A 22,808-nucleotide genomic window follows, 5' to 3' on the forward strand; every position below is an offset into this window, starting at 1 on the left:
CAAAAGTGTTCGGGAAAGTAGATACGTTTTGGACGTATCAATCGCCGACAACGACGAGGGGAGAGGGTGATGGGAGATAGTTGTGTTAGGTTTTTTTTGCATCGCCTCCTATGTTGCTAGGCCTTAATGTATTGTAAAGTAATTCTTGGTATAACAAGCTGCCAATATATGTAATGTACATGACCTGAAATACATGTAATAGAAAGGAATGCAGGAAGTAGAAACCCATATTTTCTCTATTGTACATAGTCCCTGGGCTGGAACGTGTTAATTAATGCTGATGCTTTTCCCTATTTCTGGTACATCGTTAAACACACAAACTTTTTTTTCGAAATGGGGAGTTTAACCCCGGCTTCTGCATCATGATGATGCACACGGCTTTTATTAAAACATAGTAGTATATAGTTTTACATCTCGAACATCTCAATCATCGCCTACAGTTGATACAAAAATCAACCAGCGAAATAAAAGGAAACTAGTAAAACTACACATCACTATAGCCTCCTAGTATTACGCCAGCCAACCTGACACAAGATATACTGAGCGACCGTCTGGAGCCGTGTGCATCCAAAAACCATGGCATCCCGCTGTCCCTCCGGCGAAAGGAGAGCCCATAGTTGAACCCAGTGTGCCATCATATGAATAACTTGCAAGTAATGAAAAGATTGTTTTTTGTTAAAAATACTATCATTTCTTGCCCTCCAAATAGACCAACATAAAGTAGAAACTCCAATACGGATGAAAACTTTAGATTGTCTATCTACCCTATTTAGCCAATTACCAAACATATTAGTAATATTGGTTGAAGGTGGAAGGACAAAAGTGAAATTGATCGTACACCAAAGAAGTTTAGCTAATGGACACTGAATGAACATATGTTCGACGGTTTCTTGTTCCCCACAAAAAACACACTTCATATATCCGTTCCAATTCCGCTTAGCTAAGTTATCTTTAGTTAACAAGACCTTATTACTTAGAAACCACACGAATATTCTTATTTTTAGAGGGACTTTTACTTTCCACAAATATTTTCTCAGGTATGGAGTGTGATCACTCATAAGGTCCTCATACATAGATTTCACCGTAAATTTACCATTTGATGTCAAACCCCAAACAAAGTGATCCTGCTCATCATTTAGATTGAACCTCATTAGTTTTTGACATAATTGTAACCATAAAGTCCATCTGTTTCCCAACAACGCCCGTCTGGAACTAATATTCAGCGGGGTTTGAGCCAACACATGAGCTACCATTACATTTTTATGACGCACAATATTATATAACGCTAGATATTGATTTGTTAGAGGGGTTTTCCCTAACCAAATATCTTCCCAGAACCGAGTATTCATTCCATTTCCAATTTTAAAAAAACCTCTAGTAAAAAAACTCCTCCTTCACTCTCATTAACCCCTTCCAGAAGGAAGAATCTGTGAGCTTAGGTTGAACTGCCGATAGGGTCTTGTGTCTTAAGTATTTGTTGTGTAACAACTCCTGCCACACTCCGTTCTCATTAAACAACTTAAACAACCATTTACTCAATAAGCATTTGTTTTTAAGTTCGAGAACCTCAATACCTAATCCACCTTGGTCTTTAGGCCGACAAACAATATTCCATTTTGTCAGCCCATATTTTCTTATTTTTATCAGATTGCCAGAAAAATCTAGATCTATAGAAATAAATGCGCGACAACCTTTTCAGAAACCGATTTGACTCTCCGGTTATTTACAGGAATATAGATAAAGATTATGTATAGCAATACAAGACTGTAAATTAATCAATGGTTCAGCGACAAATAGCCATCAACTTTGAGGCTATTTGTGTGCGCGTGACTCCGATCTTGGCCCAGACAGCGGCCGCGTGAGGATGCGCATCTTCCGAACGGTGCTTCGTCAATTTGTGTGGTTCGCCAGTTACATCCCTCATATACACAGTGGTGGACCCAGGATCAAAATTGAGAGGGGGCAAAAATATGCTTATAGGTGTAAATTTTCTTTTTAAGTGGGGGCAAATCACTTTTAGGAGTACTATTGCAAGGAGAATTACCAATTGAAGGGGGGGGGGGGGGCAGCTGCCCCCCTTGCCAACAAGCTGGATCCGCCCATGCATATACATGGTAGTACGACAAAATATGATCGTTTTTGCAAAGACATAAGAAGTTGCAAAGACGTGTGAGGTTGTGGCAGCTGGAAATAGTTGGACGTTCGGTTGCCTCGTAGTAAACGTATACGCACAATCTCCATCACGACTTGCATTGCATATTTGCACCAGACCGCGGTTCTTTCTTGAATATATACTTGGTGGAGGGAGCCCGCATTGGCAAACAAACAAGCTTAATTAAATCTCTATCAACCCCTTTAAATCACAACAATTCTTTTTGACGCAACGCACATAGTAAGGCACTTTTTCTCAATCCTCTTGTTTCCTTGGATTCCTGATTCCCTTTCTTCAGCCCCGACACCACTTGTCGACGAAGCCAGCAAAATTTTGGACTCGGTTGATTCCCTTTCCTTTGGATTCCTGATTCCCTTTCTTCAGCCCCTTTCAGCTTACCAATGAAGTCTTCCCCGATGCTGATGTGATGTGCCTTCCTTCCTGTTTGGCTATGATGCTACATCCCGAACCATTGAACTATCTGTGCAAATTTGGGGAAGACTATTATTGCAAGATTAGCCTTCTTTTAGTTTGCGTCTTGCGGTGAATTATCAACTCAATCCTACCATATTATTTGGCTGCTCAATACATCCATTTTCATAAAAACGCCAAGGTGCTGATAAAAAGAGCTTTTTTTCTCATTTTTCGACGGAAAAAACATCAGGTACCACCGAAAGGTAGACAAGGTTTTGGATAATAACTGAGTAGTTCAAGTTCTATTATGTAGGATCATGTAGTTACATTTACATGATAAATGAAATTCGTGACATACGTATGGCAAATAATTTTGTGTAATGCGTATGTTGATTGGGTGGCATCACACCACTAGAAATTTCAACTTGGAGTGACAGCAACCCGCATGCGTCGGCTGACGTTGGTGCCGCAAGTCTCGCCGTGACCGTGGTTGCCTCACCGGAGTTCTCGTCCAGTTCTAGGGGTTCGCCCTGAGGATGCCGAGGAGGAGGAAGAATCAGAGTCACGGGGCAGTGTCACGGTGCAGGTGGAGCTCGAGGAGCTCTGGACCGACATCGGCTTCTCCTTGTCATCTTACCGGTTCTGGGAGCGGATCCTGGAGGAGAAGGTGAACAATGGTGGTGTCGGTATGCTAAAATGAGTTCAACTAGCGGGCACGGTCGGCATCGTCGCCTGGTTCTCAGATCTGGTGGCCTATTCGAGGGTCCACGCGTGCTGGATGTCGAGGGCCTATTTCGTAACCTCAGAGATCTTCGCTTGCGATCCTCGGGCAATACTTTCCCTTGGTGTATTAACATACCACATCCGGGAGGTCAACCAACAGATATAGTTGCATCGTCGCATGGTTCTCGAATCAAGTGGCATATACGACGGACTACGCGTGATAGATATTGGGGGCTATGCCATAACCTCATCATATCATCAAGAAACTTTGTTGCGGCGCCCAAGGTGATGGACATAAAAGTACCTCCAGCAGCTGAATCCAATAGGTTCCGCGAGGAAAAATTCAATCATGCATAAAAGGTTTGGATGATCATCCAAGTAGTCAGTCCATGGGTAGGACAATTCTTGACCAAAGATTTCATTCTTTCCCATGCTTGGGCAACATGCTCATTATCCAATTGCTTAAAATTCATTATGCTACTTCTCAAAGATATAATTTTAGCAGGAGGATAATATCTACCAATGAAAGCATCTTTACATTTAGTCCATGAATCAATACTATTCTTAGGCAAAGATAGCAACCAATCTTTAGCTCTCTCTTAAAGAGAAAGGAAACAATTTTAATTTTATAATGTCACCATCTACATCCTTATACTTTTGCATTTCACAAAGTTCAACAAAATTATTAAGATGGGCAGCAGCATCATCAGAACTAACACCAGAAAATTGCTCTCTCATAACAAGATTCAGTAAAGCTGGTTTAATTTCATAAAATTCTGCTGTAATAGCAGGTGGAGCAATAGGTGTGCATAGGAAATGATTATTATTTGTGCTAGTGAAGTCACACAACTTAGTATTCTCAGGAGTACCCATTTTAGCAGTGGTAAATAAAGCAAACTAAATAAACTAAATGCAAGTAACTAAATTTTTTGTGTTTTTAATATAGAGAACGCAAACAAGACAGTAAATAAAGTAAAAGCAAGTAACTAATTTTTTTGTATTTTTGATATAGAGAACAAACAAAGCAGTAAATAAAATAAAGTAAAGCAAGACAAAAACAAAGTAAAGAGATTGGAAGTGAGAGACTCCCCTTGCAGCGTGTCTTGATCTCCCCGGCAACGGCGCCAGAAAAAGAGCTTGATACGCGTGAAGTACACGTCCTTTGGGAACCCCAAGAGGAAGGTGTGATGCATACAGCAGCAAGTTTTCCCTCAGTAAGAAACCAATGTTATCGAACCAGTAGGAGTCAAGGATCACGTGAAGGTTGCTGGTGGCGGAGTGTAGTGCGGCGCAACACCAGGGATTCCGGCGCCAACGTGGAACCTGCACAACACAATCAAAATACTTTGCCCAACGTAACAGTGAGGTTGTCAATCTCACCGGCTTGCTGTAAACAAAGGATTAAATGTATAGCGTGGAAGATGATGTTTGTTTGCGAAAAACGGTAGAGAACAAGTATTGCAGTAGATTGTATTTCAGATGTAAAAGAATGGACCGGGGTCCACAGTTCACTAGTAGTGTCTCTCCAATAAGAAATAGCATGTTGAGTGAATAAATTACAGTTGGGCAATTGACAAATAGAGAGGACATAACAATGCACATACATATCATGATGACTACTATGAGATTTTTACTTTAAATTCCTTACCAGCTACCACTTCTTTCTTTCGTGCACTTAGTTTTTACTTCAGAATCATATCCAGTGAGAATTAGTATACTAGGGCCTCGTAGGATGACAATAAAACGAGTAATTAGAATGGATATCTAGGTTGGGTTGATTATTGATTTGCAGATTTAAGTGACAGAACACTTCAGTAAATTCAACTAAAACTAAAAGAGATGACGGTCATATCATCTCCATACATCAATGACTTTTGGGGTTTTCACGTGTACTGGTTGTGTCATCGACATTGATAAATTGATTTAAAAAAATCAAACTGCTTCATCTGTATAAAAAACTGATTCGTAAGCATTAAGCAACATAATGTGATAATTCTAATTTATTTCCATTTTAGTGATGCTTGTCAGTACGGTAAGTATGCAGAGAATTCAAAGCAGAGCCAGAGCGTCATGTTGCACGAGCAATCTCCATACATGAATGCTTTCCTGGGTCACTTGCTGAATAACAGAATAAGGGCTCATCTAATTGGGTGCTCATATCTGCTAGGAAATTAGAATTAGTATGACTACATTCAGTAACGCACCTGGAAGTAAACCACAAATCGAACAGGGCGTCAAGTGTCGTGTCATCGAAGGCAGACCTGTGAAGGAGAGGGGTTCGGCAGCGTCGTTCGTGGTCCACAGACGGGCTTTCGGTGTGGAGGAGGCAACGAATGTTGTTGAGCTGGTGGCAGAGTGCTCTGGCGTGTGGGCGGGTGGCCACGTGCGGCATACAGGCGGTGTCATGATCGTCCGCGTGGGAAGCGGCCGTGGGGTAGATGGAGGTGGCGGCGTACCCGATGGAGGCGGCGGCGTGGTGGCTGGCTGATGTGGAGGCGGCGGCGTGCTCGCTGGAGGCGGCGGTGGCAGCGGCCATGGTTGCTGGTGGATGTGGAGGCGGTGGCGTGCTCGCTGGAGGCGGGAAAACCTATACATCCACCAGATCAGTGGCCAGGTAGGATTTTTTTGGGTTTTTTTCTCTACTTTCTGTTTCCTTTTTTTCCTTTTCTCTTTTCTTTTCTATTTTTCTTTCTGTTTTCTATTTTTCATTTCTCTTTCCGGTTTTTCTTTTTCAGATATTTTAAATTTTAAATTTAAAAACTAATCAAATTAAAAAATGTTCAAATTTGAAAATTCGTTTGAATTAAGAAATGTTCGAATCTGAAAACCGTTCAAACTTGAAAACCGTTCAGACGTGAAAAATGTTATAATTTAAAATAATGTTAGTTTGAAAAATGTTCAAATTTCGATAAAAAAATAAAAAATCTGAAAATGTTCAATCTTAAAAAAATGTTCAAATTCTAAAAATATTTAAATTTTAGAAAAAAAATAAATTTAAATTCTAGATTTAAAAACGGATCTAAAAAGAATCAGCTTTTGGAAAAAGTAAAAAAATAGAACAGAAATAACGAAAAAGCAATAAATTAAATAATAAAAAGAAAGGAAATGTTGGGCCGGCCAACAACCCGCTTGGCGGCTGTGCGACGCCTGGTACGTGCCGATCAGGTCAGAATACAGCAGCCCCCGCTCGAGGCGGCGTGGGGATTTCCTGGGGCTGCATTGCTTCTCGGCAATTCATGGGGCTTGGCCTGGTACTATTAATTTCATATTTTTAGCAATAATTACATCTTGCTCGACCTGCCCGTGCCTAATGTTCTTCACTTAATAATCTGAACTATCCACTGAATTCACGTAAATCCTATACACCGGCAACTCCTATTCATCGTTTTACGCGATGATTACGATTCGGGTCCACGCAGGGGATTGCTCCCAGGAAAAATATGGGCTCGGCCCATTTAACATAGCCGTCTGGATCTCGTTCAACTATTTCACTTATCAGTTTTTTTTCAAAATCTGAACAAAATTCAAAACGGAACAAAATTCAAAATCGAAAAAATAAGAACAGAACAATAAAAAAAATTATATCGAACAAACTTTATATTTGAACAAATTTTAAATTTAAACAAAATTCAAAATCAAACAAATTACAAATTTGAACAATTTTGATTTTGAACAAATATAATATGAACATTTTTTAATAAGAACAAAAAAAAATCTGAACAAATTTCGAAATCAGTAAAACCAACGCAACAAAAACAAAAAAGAAACCATCAAAAACCGGAAAAACTTGAAAAAACTTGAAAAAAGAAAACAAAAGGAAAAAACTGTACGTGCTAGGCGTTAATGGGCCGGCCCACCCTATCCGTCGCTTGAGCGGGAGCGAATCGCTCCTGCAGTGAGCGGCGAATAGGTATAGTGCATGGCAAGAAATTATATTGTCAATTCCTTTATAAAACTGCATGGCAAGAAACGTAATTCAGGGGGTAATAATCGGTATAGTGCATCAAACGTCAACAAAAAAATAAGTTGTAAAATTAATAAATATATGATAATCCAACTATGACTTCTACTTTACTATTCATTTTCAATTGGAAATGGAAAAAATAATAAATTCAGTTTAAAAGGATAAATAGCAGAATCATACTGGTAAACCTCAACATTTTATATAATGCCAGACCGATGATACATAATTCTTAAGTGGATACCTGCATATTGATGAAACGCTGCTCCATTTGAACATATATATGCATACTTTATGACGTCCAACGCGTTGGGGAGAAGAATGATCTGATCTGTCGGCAATGGGGCATGAGTTTCAAGGAAAGAATGAATCAACGGTGTCACATAGCAATGCTGGCAATTTAGATAAATCAGAGCAACAATTTTCTTTGTAAAAGCTTAATTTCAGTTCCCTATTTTTTTTTGTAAAAGCTTAATTTGTGCACACAACATAGAATAAAATGATACCTACCATCAGGTACATGCTATGTGATGAAGAAATATTCAAATGGCCTCTGAAAATTAACCATAGACTTTTGATTTATCGCATTACCATGTGAAAATTAACATGAATTGGGAATATTTAACATCATTAAGCAACAACACATGTGGCGCCTATTCTTGCACTCCATCCACCTCCCCGGGACACCGTTGAGAAGAACGGCAGCCTTCCCCGAGGTCAAGAGCTCGCGAATCCAGGTCTGGAACAACGAGCCAAAGCCACGCGAGCCTCAAGGATAGCATCGAGGGAGCACTAGTTCATGGAGTCGAACACCTTCTTAAAGTCATGCTTGAGGGCGATGGTAGGGGCATCACGGAGGCGATAGCACTGCGCAAGCTCTGCGGCGTACAAGGTTGTAGGGAATGTAGTGTCCAACAATGAAGCCAGACTGCTCAAAGGCAACAAGCTGATCGATGAACTGCTAGAGTCGCGTCGTAAGGATGCTGGTGATGATCTTCATGACACAGTTCTGAAGCGAGATGGGGTGAAAACCATCCGCAGTGACCACCTCCGCGGTCTTGGGGAGGAGCGCAATAAAAGCCTGGTTGACGAGGAGAGGTGGCCGCCTCCGCTGTGGAATTCCGTAACAAAGCTCAGAAGATCGTCCTTCACCATGGGCCAGAAGGCCTTGAAGAACGTGGGACCAAAGCCGTTGGGACCTGGGTGTCGGAGGGCATCGACCATAGGACTTTCTTCAATTCCTCCTCAGAAAAAGGAAGCTCGAGAGCGGACAACCCAGCGATATGCGGCAGTAGCGCAGCAAGGTTAGGATCCAAAAAAAACAGTCGACGTTGTCCCGAGAAGCGCTGACTAGAAGGCATGTAGTACCCGCTCCTTATCACCATGGTTCGTCATGGTGTGACCATCGGAGTGAAGGACCTTTATTTGGCTCCGCCGCAACCGCGCAGATGCATTCGCGTCTTGACGAGGGAACGAAGGAGGGATTCAGCACGAGAGAGTGTACGAGATTCCTCCACCAGGTCTAGGAGGGAAATAACATCCCTGCAGTACGAAATAACCGCACCGGGCTTGAGCCTGGACCTGGACCATTTCTTCGACTCTGCGCGGACCATTTCAGCTTACGCGAAGGGCGACGGCCGCGTGCGGCAATCTGATTTGATGGCCTAGCCCAATCATATTCCACCAAGGCTCGATAGTCCAGGGAGGTAGCCCAGAATTTTCTAACCGAAAAAACTAGGAGGCCGGAGCACGAGAAGTGGCCTCCGCCAACAGCGGCACGTGATCGGAGGTGTTGTGGACGAGCGAACGCAGCGTCGAGTTGAACAACGACTCACTCCAGTGGGGATAGGTGAATGTGGTCGAGGCGCACGAGAGTGGGAACCTCTCTGTTGTTCGTCCAAGTGAACAGGCGATCGAGGAGGGGTAGTTCTTGGAGCACCAACTTGTCGATTAAATCATTCAATGCCTCAGTAGTCGCGGCGTCGAAGTGGTGGTTGTTCTTCTCCGATGCAGAGCGGGTCACGTTGAAGTGACCCACGAGGAGCCAAGGAAGGGAGCAGAGAGACGCGAGAGAGCGCAACTCATCGAGGAACTCTCCACACAGGGTGGAGTCGCAGGGGGCATACACATTCAAGACCGCGAACCGCGATCCATCCGAGGTGAATTCTGGAACGTGGTTAGGGTGAAGCGCAGCTCCATGTCGCGTGGCCGATCCATCCGAGGTGAATTCTTGGAATATGGGTTACCGCGCCATGCAGGGTTGAGAGCTGTTGAATTGGCGAAAGGGACCAATCAAGAGATCTCGTTGCGTCACACAAGTTACCATCCACTTCATCAAGTTATCCCCGCTGTGTTCACCCCGTGATCATCATCACCACCGTTGCTTACTGAGAAGATCGGGCCACCCCATATCAGGAGTCCTCGATGCTAAGAGTCAATGTTTCTCACATCTAGCCAAAGGTGGGATTCAAGTCTTCGTCCTTGTTCCTGCAAGTAGTGACGGATACGAAGAGGCCCTAGATTAAGGAGGAGATTAACACATGTGGTGGTAGAGAGGATTTTATGAAGTCGTCTTCAATCGTGAATCTCATTGGACTGCAGAGCCAAAAAAAAGAACAAAATCAAACGATGAAATAAGAGATGAAATCAGATCGGGTATGTACCAGTACACAACTAAAATGTAGGGGAGCTTGAAATATTATGGATTGAGCATAGGAAGAGGAGAAGATTGAAGACGCCCACCCGTAATGGAGGACGATGCGAGCAAAGCGGACCGAGGTGCAGATCAGACTTTAAATGGGAAATATGCATGATCTCCTCGTATACCTCCATTGGTTTCCTGTACAATTATTTATCCCGCAGATCGTTGAGGAGAGGAAGAGATTGCAAGGTCGTGGAGATTAATGGAGAATAGGAAGAGTAAGAGATGGATTCAGATGCCTTCGATGGAGAAGACGAATAGTCCTGGGCTAGACTGAAAGATAAGGTCATTGGTGGTGTGACGTTATTTGGTACTAGTACTAACAGGAGAGAGTTATACAATAATTATTTTGTTGTGCTGCGGTGGATGACGTGGTGGAGATGATGTGGGAGGCTTAAATGACATGGCAAGTTATGATTGGTCAGAGATGCTTGATGAGGTGGATAGACTGCATGTAAAGAGAAATGGAATCACCTATTAAGAATAGAAAGATTTTGGATCTATGGAAGCAAACTGATGTGTATATAGATATAAAGGTCGAGCATACGAAGAATAATAAGAGTTGTTTAGGTTGTGTCCAATATTAGTGTACAATTTAGGTTATATTTGGATTTGCGTTGTATTGTGCATAGGATACGAGTAGTACTAGAGTCAGACTCTTGTAGCATATGGCTTATATATAATGTGAGGGGTGTCACACAATGTAACTCGCAAGGGGAGCTGGAGGCTTGTGTAGGCGTTCAAGGAACCAAGGTGTTGTAATAGTCATGTCCCGTGGAGAAGACGAGGTCACCGAACTGCGTTAACAAATCTTGATGTTGTCTTCTTGTTGTGATTGCTTGATGCTCGGTAGATTGATTGTGCGCTGACTATAACAAATACTACCAAAGCGAGGTTGAAGGACGCATGAAGGTTGATGTAGAGGTGGAAGAAATAGAGATGGAGCTATGCCGGTGATCTACAATGGTATAAAAGTCGTCGGTAAACACAGATAGAGATCCTAAACGTCTACTAAATAGGAGTCTCGGCGCATAGGAGCTCCCATCAAATAGGACTCGCCATTTTTTTTTCTTTAGCCTTTCGCCGATGCGTCGGACTAGTGGGCCATAGGAGCTGGGCCAGCGGCCGGACCTCTCCCAACCCCACCGTCCTCGCTAACCTCGTCTTTGTGCGTCGGCGCCGGCGGCAGTCGGATCCTCACCACGGGTACTTTTCGCGACTGGTTCCCTCTTCTTATTTGTTTTATCTATGGACATGAACAACGAAATTTCAGTCCTTCCTCCCCCGCACGATCTGGGGTGCGGACGAGAAACCAAAGATTATGGAAGTTCCCATTAGCAGATCACAAGTCTTGTTTGAAGTTTCGTAACCACCCCCTTTGTTGTTGCGGCAAGTGTTGCCATAGCCCATAGGTGGTAGTATCTACGTTTTGCCTGCATAGGTCACCCATTCCATCATTCATCGATTGATGGATCCCGGACCTTGGCAGAGGGAGGGCTCTGTTTTTTGTTGTTTTTCTAAATCTAATTAGGATTTGTGTTTTATCTAGAAAGAAGTGGCGTTAGCGATTTGCTGAAAATGGAACAAAATCCTTCCGCCTAGCCTCTGTTCCTGTTATGTATCTAGATTCGTCGGAGGGTGTGTGAGGTTTGTCTCCGACGGATCTCGTTGGATTTGGTCCGTATTTCTTCTAATCTACGTTTCTCTTCATCGACGATGGCTGCTGCTCTCTTATGTTGGTTTTTTAGGGCCTTAACACGACAACTTTTCATCTATCTAGTACAACAAACTCTATTACGACAAGATTTATTCCACTCCAATAAGGAAGGGGCGAAAGTGTTTTTGGCTCTTGAGCTCCAGTGCTCTCGTCATTTAAAAAATACTTTTACAAGTTATAGAAAAATCTAAAAATAATTCTGGAGATTGTGAGTGATACATCTCACAATCATGCAAATCTCAACCTAAAATTATTTTTATTTTGTGCTGGATAAAAAAGACAAAATCTGATATGGTTTAGAGATTTGAAATTGTACTACTAAGATCTACACTTTTTGTTATTTTTGTGTAGTTCAGATTATAAAGTATTTGAAATTAATTTTTTTCACTTTTATGGGATACATCATTAATTACATACATATTTTTCCAGAATTTTTGAAACTTAGAAATATTTTTTTGATTTTTCTTTAAAACCGAGAGCGTGCCTATGTGCACCAAATCTCTATTTCTGCCTTTGGCTCGTTCGAGTGCGTGTAGTCTTCTCTAGATGGTCCAAAGACTTTGTTTTGTAATTTTCTTATTTTACAGTTCTTGTACTGATATTACTATTGTTAGCAAGGATTGATAGTAAAGAGGAAACAATAAGAAAAGAAACAAGGCACCAAGAAAAAAATGGATTCGTGTTTTTTCGCTGAGTGTATGTGATTGCTTGCGGCCAGAACCTTGCTGTTCGGTTGGTGAGATGGGGTACCCGATCCGCCGGCCCACGTTCAGTGAACTGGTGGAGGGCACGGATAAGTGCAAACTGGATGCTATGCACAAGGAAAGAGTCGAGGCGCTGATAGTCTACGATCCGAAGAAGGAACTTCTCGTCCCCAGCCGATTCTGCAGCTTCCACCTAGCCGGATTTGACCTTGATGAGAAGTGTGAGTATCTACATTCAGAAATCACAGCCGTTCTAGGTTTAGCTATTGATTTTGTAGCATTCATCCTCTTGTTTTCCTGATTCGTGTTCTCTGCTATTGATTGATTTACAGCAAATGTTCCACTTGGGCCACCGTATCAACCTGACCCGTCACGGCCACGGAAGTTGTTGTCTACATATGTTACAGCAAATGAACATTTTGAGATGGCAGATTCATCCATCAACGTCATTTCCCTGAGGGTGGTCCGAGCTGGTCCTGATTACACCTATCCAATTGAGGTTTATGGTAAAGTTATTGCGAGGGACGAGGTTGACCACAAATGCGTCTTTCTGTTCGATCGTGAAAGGATGGATGCCCAGCTCATCAACTCGGAGGTATTTCTTCCTTGATTGTATTTGCTCACTTGATTCAATGTATATGGTAATCAATTTCAGATGATGTATTTATCCACTTCACATGTAACTCGGCTCTGCACCTTGAATATTACCCATAATGTTATGTAGCCATGTTTATGCTTACACGAATGCAATTAGTTGTCTAGTGCAATATGTTCACTGAAATAATTTTTGGTGCAAATACCACGATTCAGATACTTATTGGATACACTTTGTCAACAAAACAGTTTGATGGATTTCCATTTCAATTTGAGCCTTTAAATGCATTTTAATCGGAACTTTATATTGTTACCAGGTTGTCATCATATCCAAGCTGTTGTTTTCTCCATATAGCTTCCTAATAATCTGCTTTTTCATTGTCGAACAACACTTCTATTTTCTGTGAGATTTCTCCACTGAGGTCCTGTTACTCATTTAATCTCTTCCCATGTAAAGTTGAATTTATTTTTTCAATCAGGAAGTGTCTTTAATGTTGATATGTTTTAGTCGTAAAATGTGTTATGTCTACCTCATTTCACCATATGTCACAAATGTCTAGGTGTTCTAGGAACAGTAGTGCAGTAGTAGCAGGAGTGAACGTTTAGTAGTATAATTTTGGAATCATTCAAATTCATCTGGCTACTCATGGTTTTCATGTCGAACTGTATAAGATTGTTCAGCTACCCAGAGTCATGTTTTGATTCTAACTGTTTTTCTAAACCCTTGTGCAGAAGGATATGTTAGCTCTGACAGGTCCATACCGAGCACTGGTTACATTAGCTTGGATGTATTTTGAGTTCGATTTAAAGATCAAGGGCGAGGGTGAGCATGATACAGGAGTGCAGTTTAGCAAAGGTGTAATAACGCACTTTTACAACCCGTATCACAAGCGCATCATCTATCAGCTACCTAGTTTCCAGAGTACAGTGAAATTGGTATTAGAACGTGTGTCACTTCCAGTGGCAGCTAGCATCGAAGTCAATGTTGTGAAGGAAGGGCATGATGCCACAGTTGTCCACTACGATGGTAAAATAACAGCTGGGACTACTAGAAACTATAGACAGCATATGGTTGTATATGATAGTAGTGTGCCGTCTAGCGGGGGCTTGGTGAGTGGAAATGGCTCTCTTGTGTTAAATTGTAATCTGGTTGCTGTCAAGGGGTATGTAGAAGACCCAGCATTGGAGGAAAATGAAAAACTGGTGCTGTATGTTTGTTTTCTTGATGCCGGCTGTGAGATTGAGGATGAGGACTATCAGAGGTCTGAGCAAGTGGATGATGATGATGAAGAGGAAGGGGAGCAAGACGAAGAGCAGGAGCAAGATGTAGCGCAACTGGAAGACGAAGAGGAGCAAGACGAAGAGCAAGAACAAGATGAAGCACAAGAGGACGATGAAGAGGAGGATCCTAAGAATGTCGTCACTCTTAGATACCCTCTACAAGAGACTATCTGGGAGAATGGTTCCTGCAAATTGAAAGTGAAGGTCAATTGGACTGCTGTTCGTGATATGCCGGAGCGTACTGATTTCTTCCATAGATATACTCTCCTTCCAAAGGGTTATCAAGAGCCTGATTACCGGTGGGGGTTTTCTAGAATTAACTGAGTGTTTGTATTTTCTTTATGCTATGTTAACTCTGATGGTTGAACTCTGTAATGTTAGAGGGCATGTCAGGCTCTCACCTAACTATGTGGTAGCAGTAAGAACCTGGAGGTGACAGTTCGCAAAAACAAGACAAACATGCATCGGCCACATTCACAAGCTTGCCTGTGAACCCAATCCAACCCTCTGGCTAAATCAGACTCACAAACTAAATCCTGGAATTGTGCCTATTCTCGCGAATAAGATTGTCGTGGGGTTGGAGTCGTGGATTAATTCCCATGTCCCACCTCGACAAGGCAGCCGATCTGAGATTCTGAAACTTTACATATACTAATATTTACCGAGAATATGTTGAGAAATGAGGTAAGAAATCCATTCTTCCAGTGTGGTATGTTGGATAAGTCTCTGTGCTATGATCTTTGTGGAGATGCTGCTACGCATGGTCCAGCACATATATGGTCCTTGTGAAGGACTCGCTGTTAGCATAGGATAGCAGCCTTGACTGCTTTTAGAGACATCAAAGGGTATATATCTGTATCCCCAACCTGAGGTTGGTTATGGTATGATGTGAGAAATAAACCAGAAAATTGCCCCAACTCCTAGTGTCATCCTCTCCCTCGATGAGAGTAAAAATTCAACGACTAACAAGTGGTATCAGAGCCAAGATATCATGAAGTCTGAGCATTTCCTGCTCATCTGCTTCCCCGAGCGCGGTAGCAGCAGCAGGTCCGGCTGCCCCTGGTCACTTCTCTCCCTCCGCAGCTCGTCAGTAACAGCCCCCAGCGGCTAGCCATGTCCGCAGGCCACTCTCGACATTGGGTTACCTCGAGCACGCGGTGTCGGCAGGAGGCCGAGCTCGCCGCAGAAGAGGAGCGTGATGGCAGTAGCAAGGGCGTCGAGGATGGCACGGCGGAGCTGGCAGTAGCAAGACCGGAGGTAGAAGCAGCAGCGGCAGCGGATGCAGCACATGAGGCGGTAGCGGAGGTCGAGGTATTGCGCGACAGCGCCAACAGCTCTGTTTCTGCTGATGGTAGCGCCGACGCAGGCCACGCGGATGCAGCACGAGAGCGGACGATGCAGTGGGCAGCCGAGCATACCCCCGCGCACGGCGTTGCCGCTCCCGGAGGCGGAGCACACGGCGGTGGCGCTCCCCGGGGGAGGCACGCACGGCGATGGCGCTCCCAGAGGAGGCGCGCACGGCGGTGGCCGCTGGGACGACCAAGACCGCGGCCTCTACGGGGTCCGGACTGTGGTTAGGGACATTGGTCATGGTGCTGGGTGGCCTACCCTCACCAAAACCAACTACGTTGAGTGGGCCGCGGTCATGAGGATTAGGCTCCAGGTGCGGCACATGTGGGAGGTGGTCCAGTACGGCGACGTCGACCACCATGAGGATCAACGAGCGATGTATGCCCTCATCGCCGCAATCCCGCTCGAGATACAGTTCTCGCTTTCCAACAAGCGGACTGCCAAGGAGGTTTGGGACGCCATCGTTGCGACACGCATCGGCAGCGACCATGCCTGCAAGTCGACACTGCAGGCACTTCGCAAGGAGTGGGAGAACATGGCCCTCAAGCCAGGTGAGGACGTTGATGATTTTGCTCTCCGTCTCAACACTCTGCTGCAGAAGATGGTGCAGTTCGGCGATGATACCTACAACAAGGAGAGAGAGCTGTCGAGAAGCTCTTTCGCTGCATCCCCGAGAAGTACAAGCAGATGGCTCGCTCGATCGAATCATTGATGGACCTCTCCACGATGTCGAACGAGGAGGCAATAGGCCGTCAATGTCATCGACATCGATGAGCCACAGCCTCTCTCGAGGCCCATCAACACTGGTGGGAAGCTACTCCTCACTCGGGAGCGGTGGGATGCCGGCCACAGGAAGAAGGGGCAGTCATCTTCCACGACAGGCGGCCCCAAGCGTGGCAAGCCGCGCAAGGCGCGCAAGGACCTGCTGACGGTGCCCGCGGAGGCGCCCAGGGAGGCACCGGATGATACCTGCCACAACTGTGGCTGGTCCGGCCATTGGACCAGGGACTGTTGATACGTCTCCGACGTATCGATAATTTCTTATGTTCTATGCCATATTATTGATGATACCTACATGTTTTATGCACACTTTATGTCATATTCGTGCATTTTCTGGAACTAACCTATTAACAAGATGCCGAAGTGCCAATTGCTGTTTTCTGCTGTTTTTGGTTTCAGAAATCCTAGTAACGAAATATTCTCGGAATTGGACGAAATTAAAGCCCAGGGGCCTATTTTCTCACAAAGCCTCCAGAAGTCCGAAGGAGAGACGAAGAGGGGCCACGGAGGGGCCACACTATAGGGCGGCGCGGCCCCCCCCTTGGCCGCGCGGCCCTGTGGTGTGGGGCCCCCGTGCCGCCTCTTGACCTACCCTTCCGCCTACTTAAAGCCTCCGTGACGAAACCCCCAGTACCGAGAGCCACGCTACGGAAAACCTTACCGAGACGCCGTCGCCGCCGATCCCATCTCGGGGGATCCAGGAGATCGCCTCCGGCACCTCGCCGGAGAGGGGAATCATCTCCCGGAGGACTCTACGCCGCCATGGTCGCCTCCGGAGTGATGTGTGAGTAGTCTACCCCTGGACTATGGGTCCATAGCAGTAGCTAGATGGTTGTCTTCTCCCCATTGTGCTTCATTGTTAGATCTTGTGAGCTGCCTAACATGATCAAGATCATCTATATGTAATTCTATATGTTGCGTTTGTCGGGATCCGATGGATAGAGAATACTATGTCATGTTAATTATCAAGTTATTATACATTTGTTGTTTATGATCTTGCATGCTCTCCGTTTCTAGTAGAGGCTCTGGCCAAGTTTTTACTTTTAACTCCAAGAGGGAGTACTTATGCTCGATAGTGGGTTCATGCCTGCATTGACACCTGGACGAGTGACGAAAGTTCTAAGGTTGTGTTGTGCTGTTGCCACTAGGGATAAAACATTGGCGCTATGTCCGAGGATGTAGTTGTTGATTACATTACGCACCATACTTAATGCAATTGTCTCGTTGTTAGCAACTTAATACTGGAGGGGTTCGGATGATAACCTCGAAGGTGGACTTTTTAGGCATAGATGCGGTTGGATGGCGGTCTATGTACTTTGTCGTAATGCCCAATTAAATCTCACTATACTTATCATGTCATGTATGTGCATTGTTATGCCCTCTCTATTTGTCAATTGCCCGACCGTAATTTGTTCACCCAACATGCTTTTATCTTATGGGAGAGACACCTCTAGTGAACTGTGGACCCCGGTCCATTCTTTTAATACTGAAATACAAATCTGCTCGCAATACTTGTTTTTACTGTTTTCTCTGCAAACAATCATCTTCCACACAATACGGTTAATCCTTTGTTACAGCAAGCCGGTGAGATTGACAACCTCACTGTTTCGTTGGGGCAAAGTACTTTGGTTGTGTTGTGCAGGTTCCACGTTGGCGCCGGAATCTCTGGTGTTGCCCGCACTACATCCCGCCGCCATCAACCTTCAACGTGCTTCTTGGCTCCTCCTGGTTCGATAAACCTTGGTTTCTTTCTGAGGGAAAACTTGCTGCTGTGCGCATCATACCTTCCTCTTGGGGTTGCCCAACGAACGTGTGAAATACACGCCATCAAGCATATTTTCCGGCGCCGTTGCCGGGAGATCAAGACACGCTGCAAGGGGAGTCTCCACTTCTCAATCTCTTTACTTTGTTTTTGTCTTGCTTTATTTTATTTACTACTTTGTTTGCTGCACTAAATCAAAATACAAAAAAAATTAGTTGCTAGTTTTACTTTATTTGCTATCTTGTTTGCTATACCAAAAACACAAAAAAATTAGTTACTTGCATTTACTTTACTTGATTCATCATGTTTCCTTTTGATTTTACCGCAAAGAACATACCGGTAGGACAAGGGTCTATAATTGGGAGGAACAATATAGAAGAATTTTTCACCCATGTTAGTACCGTTGAAGATTTCGAAGATAGACACTTGGTAGACCTTGCTCCCACTTATGAAATTGCTGCTGCTGCTGCTTTAGTTCGCCTGTTGGAAACTAAATTTGTTAATCTCAATCCTATAATCCAACACATGTTTCTTACACTTGGTGATTTGGAAGAGGGGGAAAAGAAAGATTTTGTTTTAGAAACCCTTCTTAGAGAGTTTGGTGGTCTAGCAAGAGAAGCTAGAAAGGTCTTTGCTAAATTTAATATGCTTGGTTCTCATACTAATTTTGTTAGTCTCCTTGAAAAGATGGACATGGATAGAATAAGATACACTAACAATATTAATGATGGTGGGGAGATCAAAGCACCAATACCATGTAAACTCCTAGCTATGAATGATGCACTAGAACATAACTATGCTTGGCTTGTTCCTGAAAATTTGTTTGATGAGAGTAGCAAGCCCAAGACTAATGAAAAGGGAGACGCTGAAACTTATGTATCCAATATACTTTGCATGGTTGAGAAAACTCCAAACCCCGCTGTAGGTGCACCACCCTTCGATAATACTTGAGATACACTTTCTGCGCCTAGCTGAAAGGCGTTAAAGAAAAGCGCTTATGGGAGACAACCCATGTTTTTACCTATAGTACTTTGTTTTTATTTTGTGTCTTGGAAGTTGTTTACTACTGTAGCAACATCTCCTTATCTTAGTTTTGTGTTTTGTTGTGCCAAGTAAAGTCTTTGATAGAAAAGTAAGTACAAGATTTGGATTACTGCGCAGAAACAGATTTCTTTGCTGTCACGAATCTGGGTCTAATTCTCTGTAGGTAACTCAGAAAATTATGCCAATTTACGTGAGTGATCCTCAGATATGTACGCAACTTTCATTCAATTTGAGCATTTTCGTTTGAGCAAGTCTGGTGGCCTAATAAAATCCATCTTTACGGACTGTTCTGTTTTGACAGATTCTGTCTTTTATTTCGCATTGCCTCTTTTGCTATGTTGGATGAATTTCTTTGATCCATTAATGTCCAGTAGCTTTATGCAATGTCCAGAAGTATTAAGAATGATTGTGTCACCTCTGAACATGTGAATTTTTATTATGCACTAACCCTCTAATGAGTTGTTTCGAGTTTGGTGTGGAGGAAGTTTTCAAGGATCAAGAGAGGAGTATGATGCAATATGATCAAGGAGAGTGAAAGCTCTAAGCTTGGGGATGCCCCGGTGGTTCACCCCTGCATATATTAAGAAGACTCAAGCGTCTAAGCTTGGGGATGCCCAAGGCATCCCCTTCTTCATCGACAACATTATCAGGTTCCTCCCCTGAAACTATATTTTTATTCGGCCACATCTTATGTACTTTGCTTGGAGCGTCGGTTTGTTTTTGTTTTTGTTTTTGTTTGAATAAAATGGATCCTAGCATTCACTTTATGGGAGAGAGACACGCTCCGCTGTTGCATATGGACAAATATGTCCTTAGGTTCTACTCATAGTATTCATGGCGAAGTTTCTCCTTCGTTAAATTGTTATATGGTTGGAATTGGAAAATGCTACATGTAGTAACTCTAAAATGTCTTGGATAATTTGATACTTGGCAATTGTTGTGCTCATGTTTAAGCTCTTGCATCATATACTTTGCACCCATTAATGAAGAAATACTTAGAGCTTGCTAATTTGGTTTGCATATTTGGTTTCTCTAGAGTCTAGATAACATCTAGTATTGAGTTTTGAACAACAAGGAAGACGGTATGGAGTCTTATAATGTTTACCATATGTCTTTTATGTGAGTTTTGCTGTACCGTTCATCCTTGTGTTTGTTTCAAATAACCTTGCTAGCCTAAACCTTGTATCGAGAGGGAATACTTCTCATGCATCCAAAATACTTGAGCCAACCACTATGCCATTTGTGTCCACCATACCTACCTACTACATGATATTTATCCGCCATTCCAAAGTAAATTGCTTGAGTGCTACCTTTAAAATTCCATCATTCACCTTTGCAATATATAGCTCATGGGACAAATAGCTTAAAAACTATTGTAGTATTGAATATGTACTTATGCACTTTATCTCTTATTAAGTTGCTTGTTGAGCGGTAACCATGTTTCGGGGACGCCATCAACTATTCCTTGTTGGATATCATGTGAGTTGCTATGCATGTCCGTCTTGTCCGAAGCAAGAGAGATCTACCACCTTCATGGTTGGAGCATGCATGTTGTTAGAGAAGAACTTTGGGCCGCTAACTAAAGCCATGATTCATGGTGGAAGTTTCAGTTTGGACACATATCCTCAATCTCATATGAGAATAATAATTGTTGCCACATGCTTATGCATAAAAGAGGAGTCCATTATCTGTTGTCCATGTTGTCCCGGTATGGATGTCTAAGTTGAGAATAATCAAAAGCGAGAAATCCAAAATGCGAGCTTTCTCCTTAGACCTTTGTACAGGCGGCATGGAGGTACCCCATTGTGACACTTGGTCAAAACATGTGCATTGCAAAGATCCGGTAGTCCAAGTTAATTAGGACAAGGTGCGGGCACTATTAGTACACTATGCATGAGACTTGCAACTTGTAAGATATAATGTACATAACTCATATGCTTTATTACTACCGTTGACAAAATTGTTTCATGTTTTCAAAATAAAAGCTCTAGCACAAATATAGCAATCGATGCTTTCCTCTTTGAAGGACCATTCTCTTTACTTTTATGTTGAGTCAGTTCACCTATTTCTCTCCACCTCAAGAAGCAAACACTTGTGTGAACCGTGCATTGATTCTTACATATTTGCATATTGTACTTGTTATATTACTCTATAGTGACAATTATCCATGAGATATACATGTTACAAGTTGAAAGCAACCGCTGAAACTTAATCTTCCTTTGTGTTGCTTCAATACCTTTACTTTGATTTATTGCTTTATGAGTTAACTCTTATGCAAGACTTATTAATACTTGTCTTGAAGTACTATTCATGAAAAGTCTTTGCTATATGATTCACCTGTTTACTCATGTCATCACCATTGTTATGATCGCTGCATCCACTACATATGTTTACAAATAGTATGATCAAGGTTATGATGGCATATCACTTCAGAAATTATCTTTGTTATCGTTTTACTCGCTCGGGACGAGCAGAACTAAGCTTGGGGATGCTTGATACGTCTCCGACGTATCGATAATTTCTTATGTTCTATGCCATATTATTGATGATACCTACATGTTTTATGCACACTTTATGTCATATTCGTGCATTTTCTCGGAACTAACCTATTAACAAGATGCCGAAGTGCCGATTGTCGTTTTCTGCTGTTTTTGGTTTCAGAAATCCTAGTAACGAAATATTCTCGGAATTGGACGAAATTAAAGCCCGGGGGCCTATTTTCTCACGAAGCTTCCGAAGTCCGAAGGAGAGACGAAGAGGGGCCACGGAGGGGCCACACTATAGGGCGGCGCGGCCCCCCCCCTTGGCCGCGCGGCCCTGTGGTGTGGGGCCCCCGTGCCGCCTCTTGACCTACCCTTCCGCCTACTTAAAGCCTCCGTGACGAAACCCCCAGTACCGAGAGCCACGATACGGAAAACCTTACTGAGACGTCGTCGCCGCCGATCCCATCTCGGGGGATCCAGGAGATCGCCTCCGGCACCCTGCCGGAGAGGGGAATCATCTCCCGGAGGACTCTACGCCGCCATGGTCGCCTCCGGAGTGATGTGTGAGTAGTCTACCCCTGGACTATGGGTCCATAGCAGTAGCTAGATGGTTGTCTTCTCCCCATTGTGCTTCATTGTTAGATCTTGTGAGCTGCCTAACATGATCAAGATCATCTATATGTAATTCTATATGTTGCGTTTGTCGGGATCCGATGGATAGAGAATACTATGTCATGTTAATTATCAAGTTATTATACATGTGTTGTTTATGATCTTGCATGCTCTCCGTTTCTAGTAGAGGCTCTGGCCAAGTTTTTACTTTTAACTCCAAGAGGGAGTACTTATGCTCGATAGTGGGTTCATGCCTGCATTGACACCCGGGACAGTGACGGAACGTTCTAAGGTTGTGTTGTGTTGTTGCCACTAGGGATAAAACATTGGCGCTATGTCCGAGGATGTAGTTGTTGATTACATTACGCACCATACTTAATGCAATTGTCCGTTGTTAGCAACTTAATACTCGGAGGGGGTTCGGATGATAACCCGAAGGTGGACTTTTTAGGCATAGATGCAGTTGGATGGCGGTCTATGTACTTTGTCGTAATGCCCAATTAAATCTCACTATACTTATCATGTCATGT

The 22,808-nt window shown here is 43.3% G+C and overlaps 1 protein-coding gene across 1 annotated transcript; it reads left to right on the plus strand.

Annotated features, from left to right (window-relative positions):
• The first annotated feature begins 12,409 nt into the window (after positions 1-12,409).
• Positions 12,410-14,571, plus strand: LOC124648379. The gene is made up of 3 exons (XM_047188159.1): positions 12,410-12,593; positions 12,705-12,967; positions 13,699-14,571. The coding sequence occupies exons 1-3, from the start codon at positions 12,410-12,412 to the stop codon at positions 14,569-14,571; spliced, it is 1,320 nt and encodes a 439-aa protein (XP_047044115.1).
• The last annotated feature ends 8,237 nt before the right edge of the window (positions 14,572-22,808 follow it).

This window comes from Lolium rigidum, chromosome 4 (genome assembly GCF_022539505.1).
Source record: "Lolium rigidum isolate FL_2022 chromosome 4, APGP_CSIRO_Lrig_0.1, whole genome shotgun sequence".
Classification (NCBI taxonomy): domain Eukaryota; kingdom Viridiplantae; phylum Streptophyta; class Magnoliopsida; order Poales; family Poaceae; genus Lolium; species Lolium rigidum.

Coding starts and splice junctions, on each gene's coding strand:
- LOC124648379 (XM_047188159.1), top strand. CDS start 12,410: ATGGGGTACCCGATCCGCCGGCCCACGTTCAGTGAACTGGTGGAGGGC. Junction 12,594..12,704: donor ATTTGACCTTGATGAGAAGT/GTGAGTATCTAC, acceptor ATTGATTTACAG/CAAATGTTCCACTTGGGCCA. Junction 12,968..13,698: donor CCCAGCTCATCAACTCGGAG/GTATTTCTTCCT, acceptor ACCCTTGTGCAG/AAGGATATGTTAGCTCTGAC.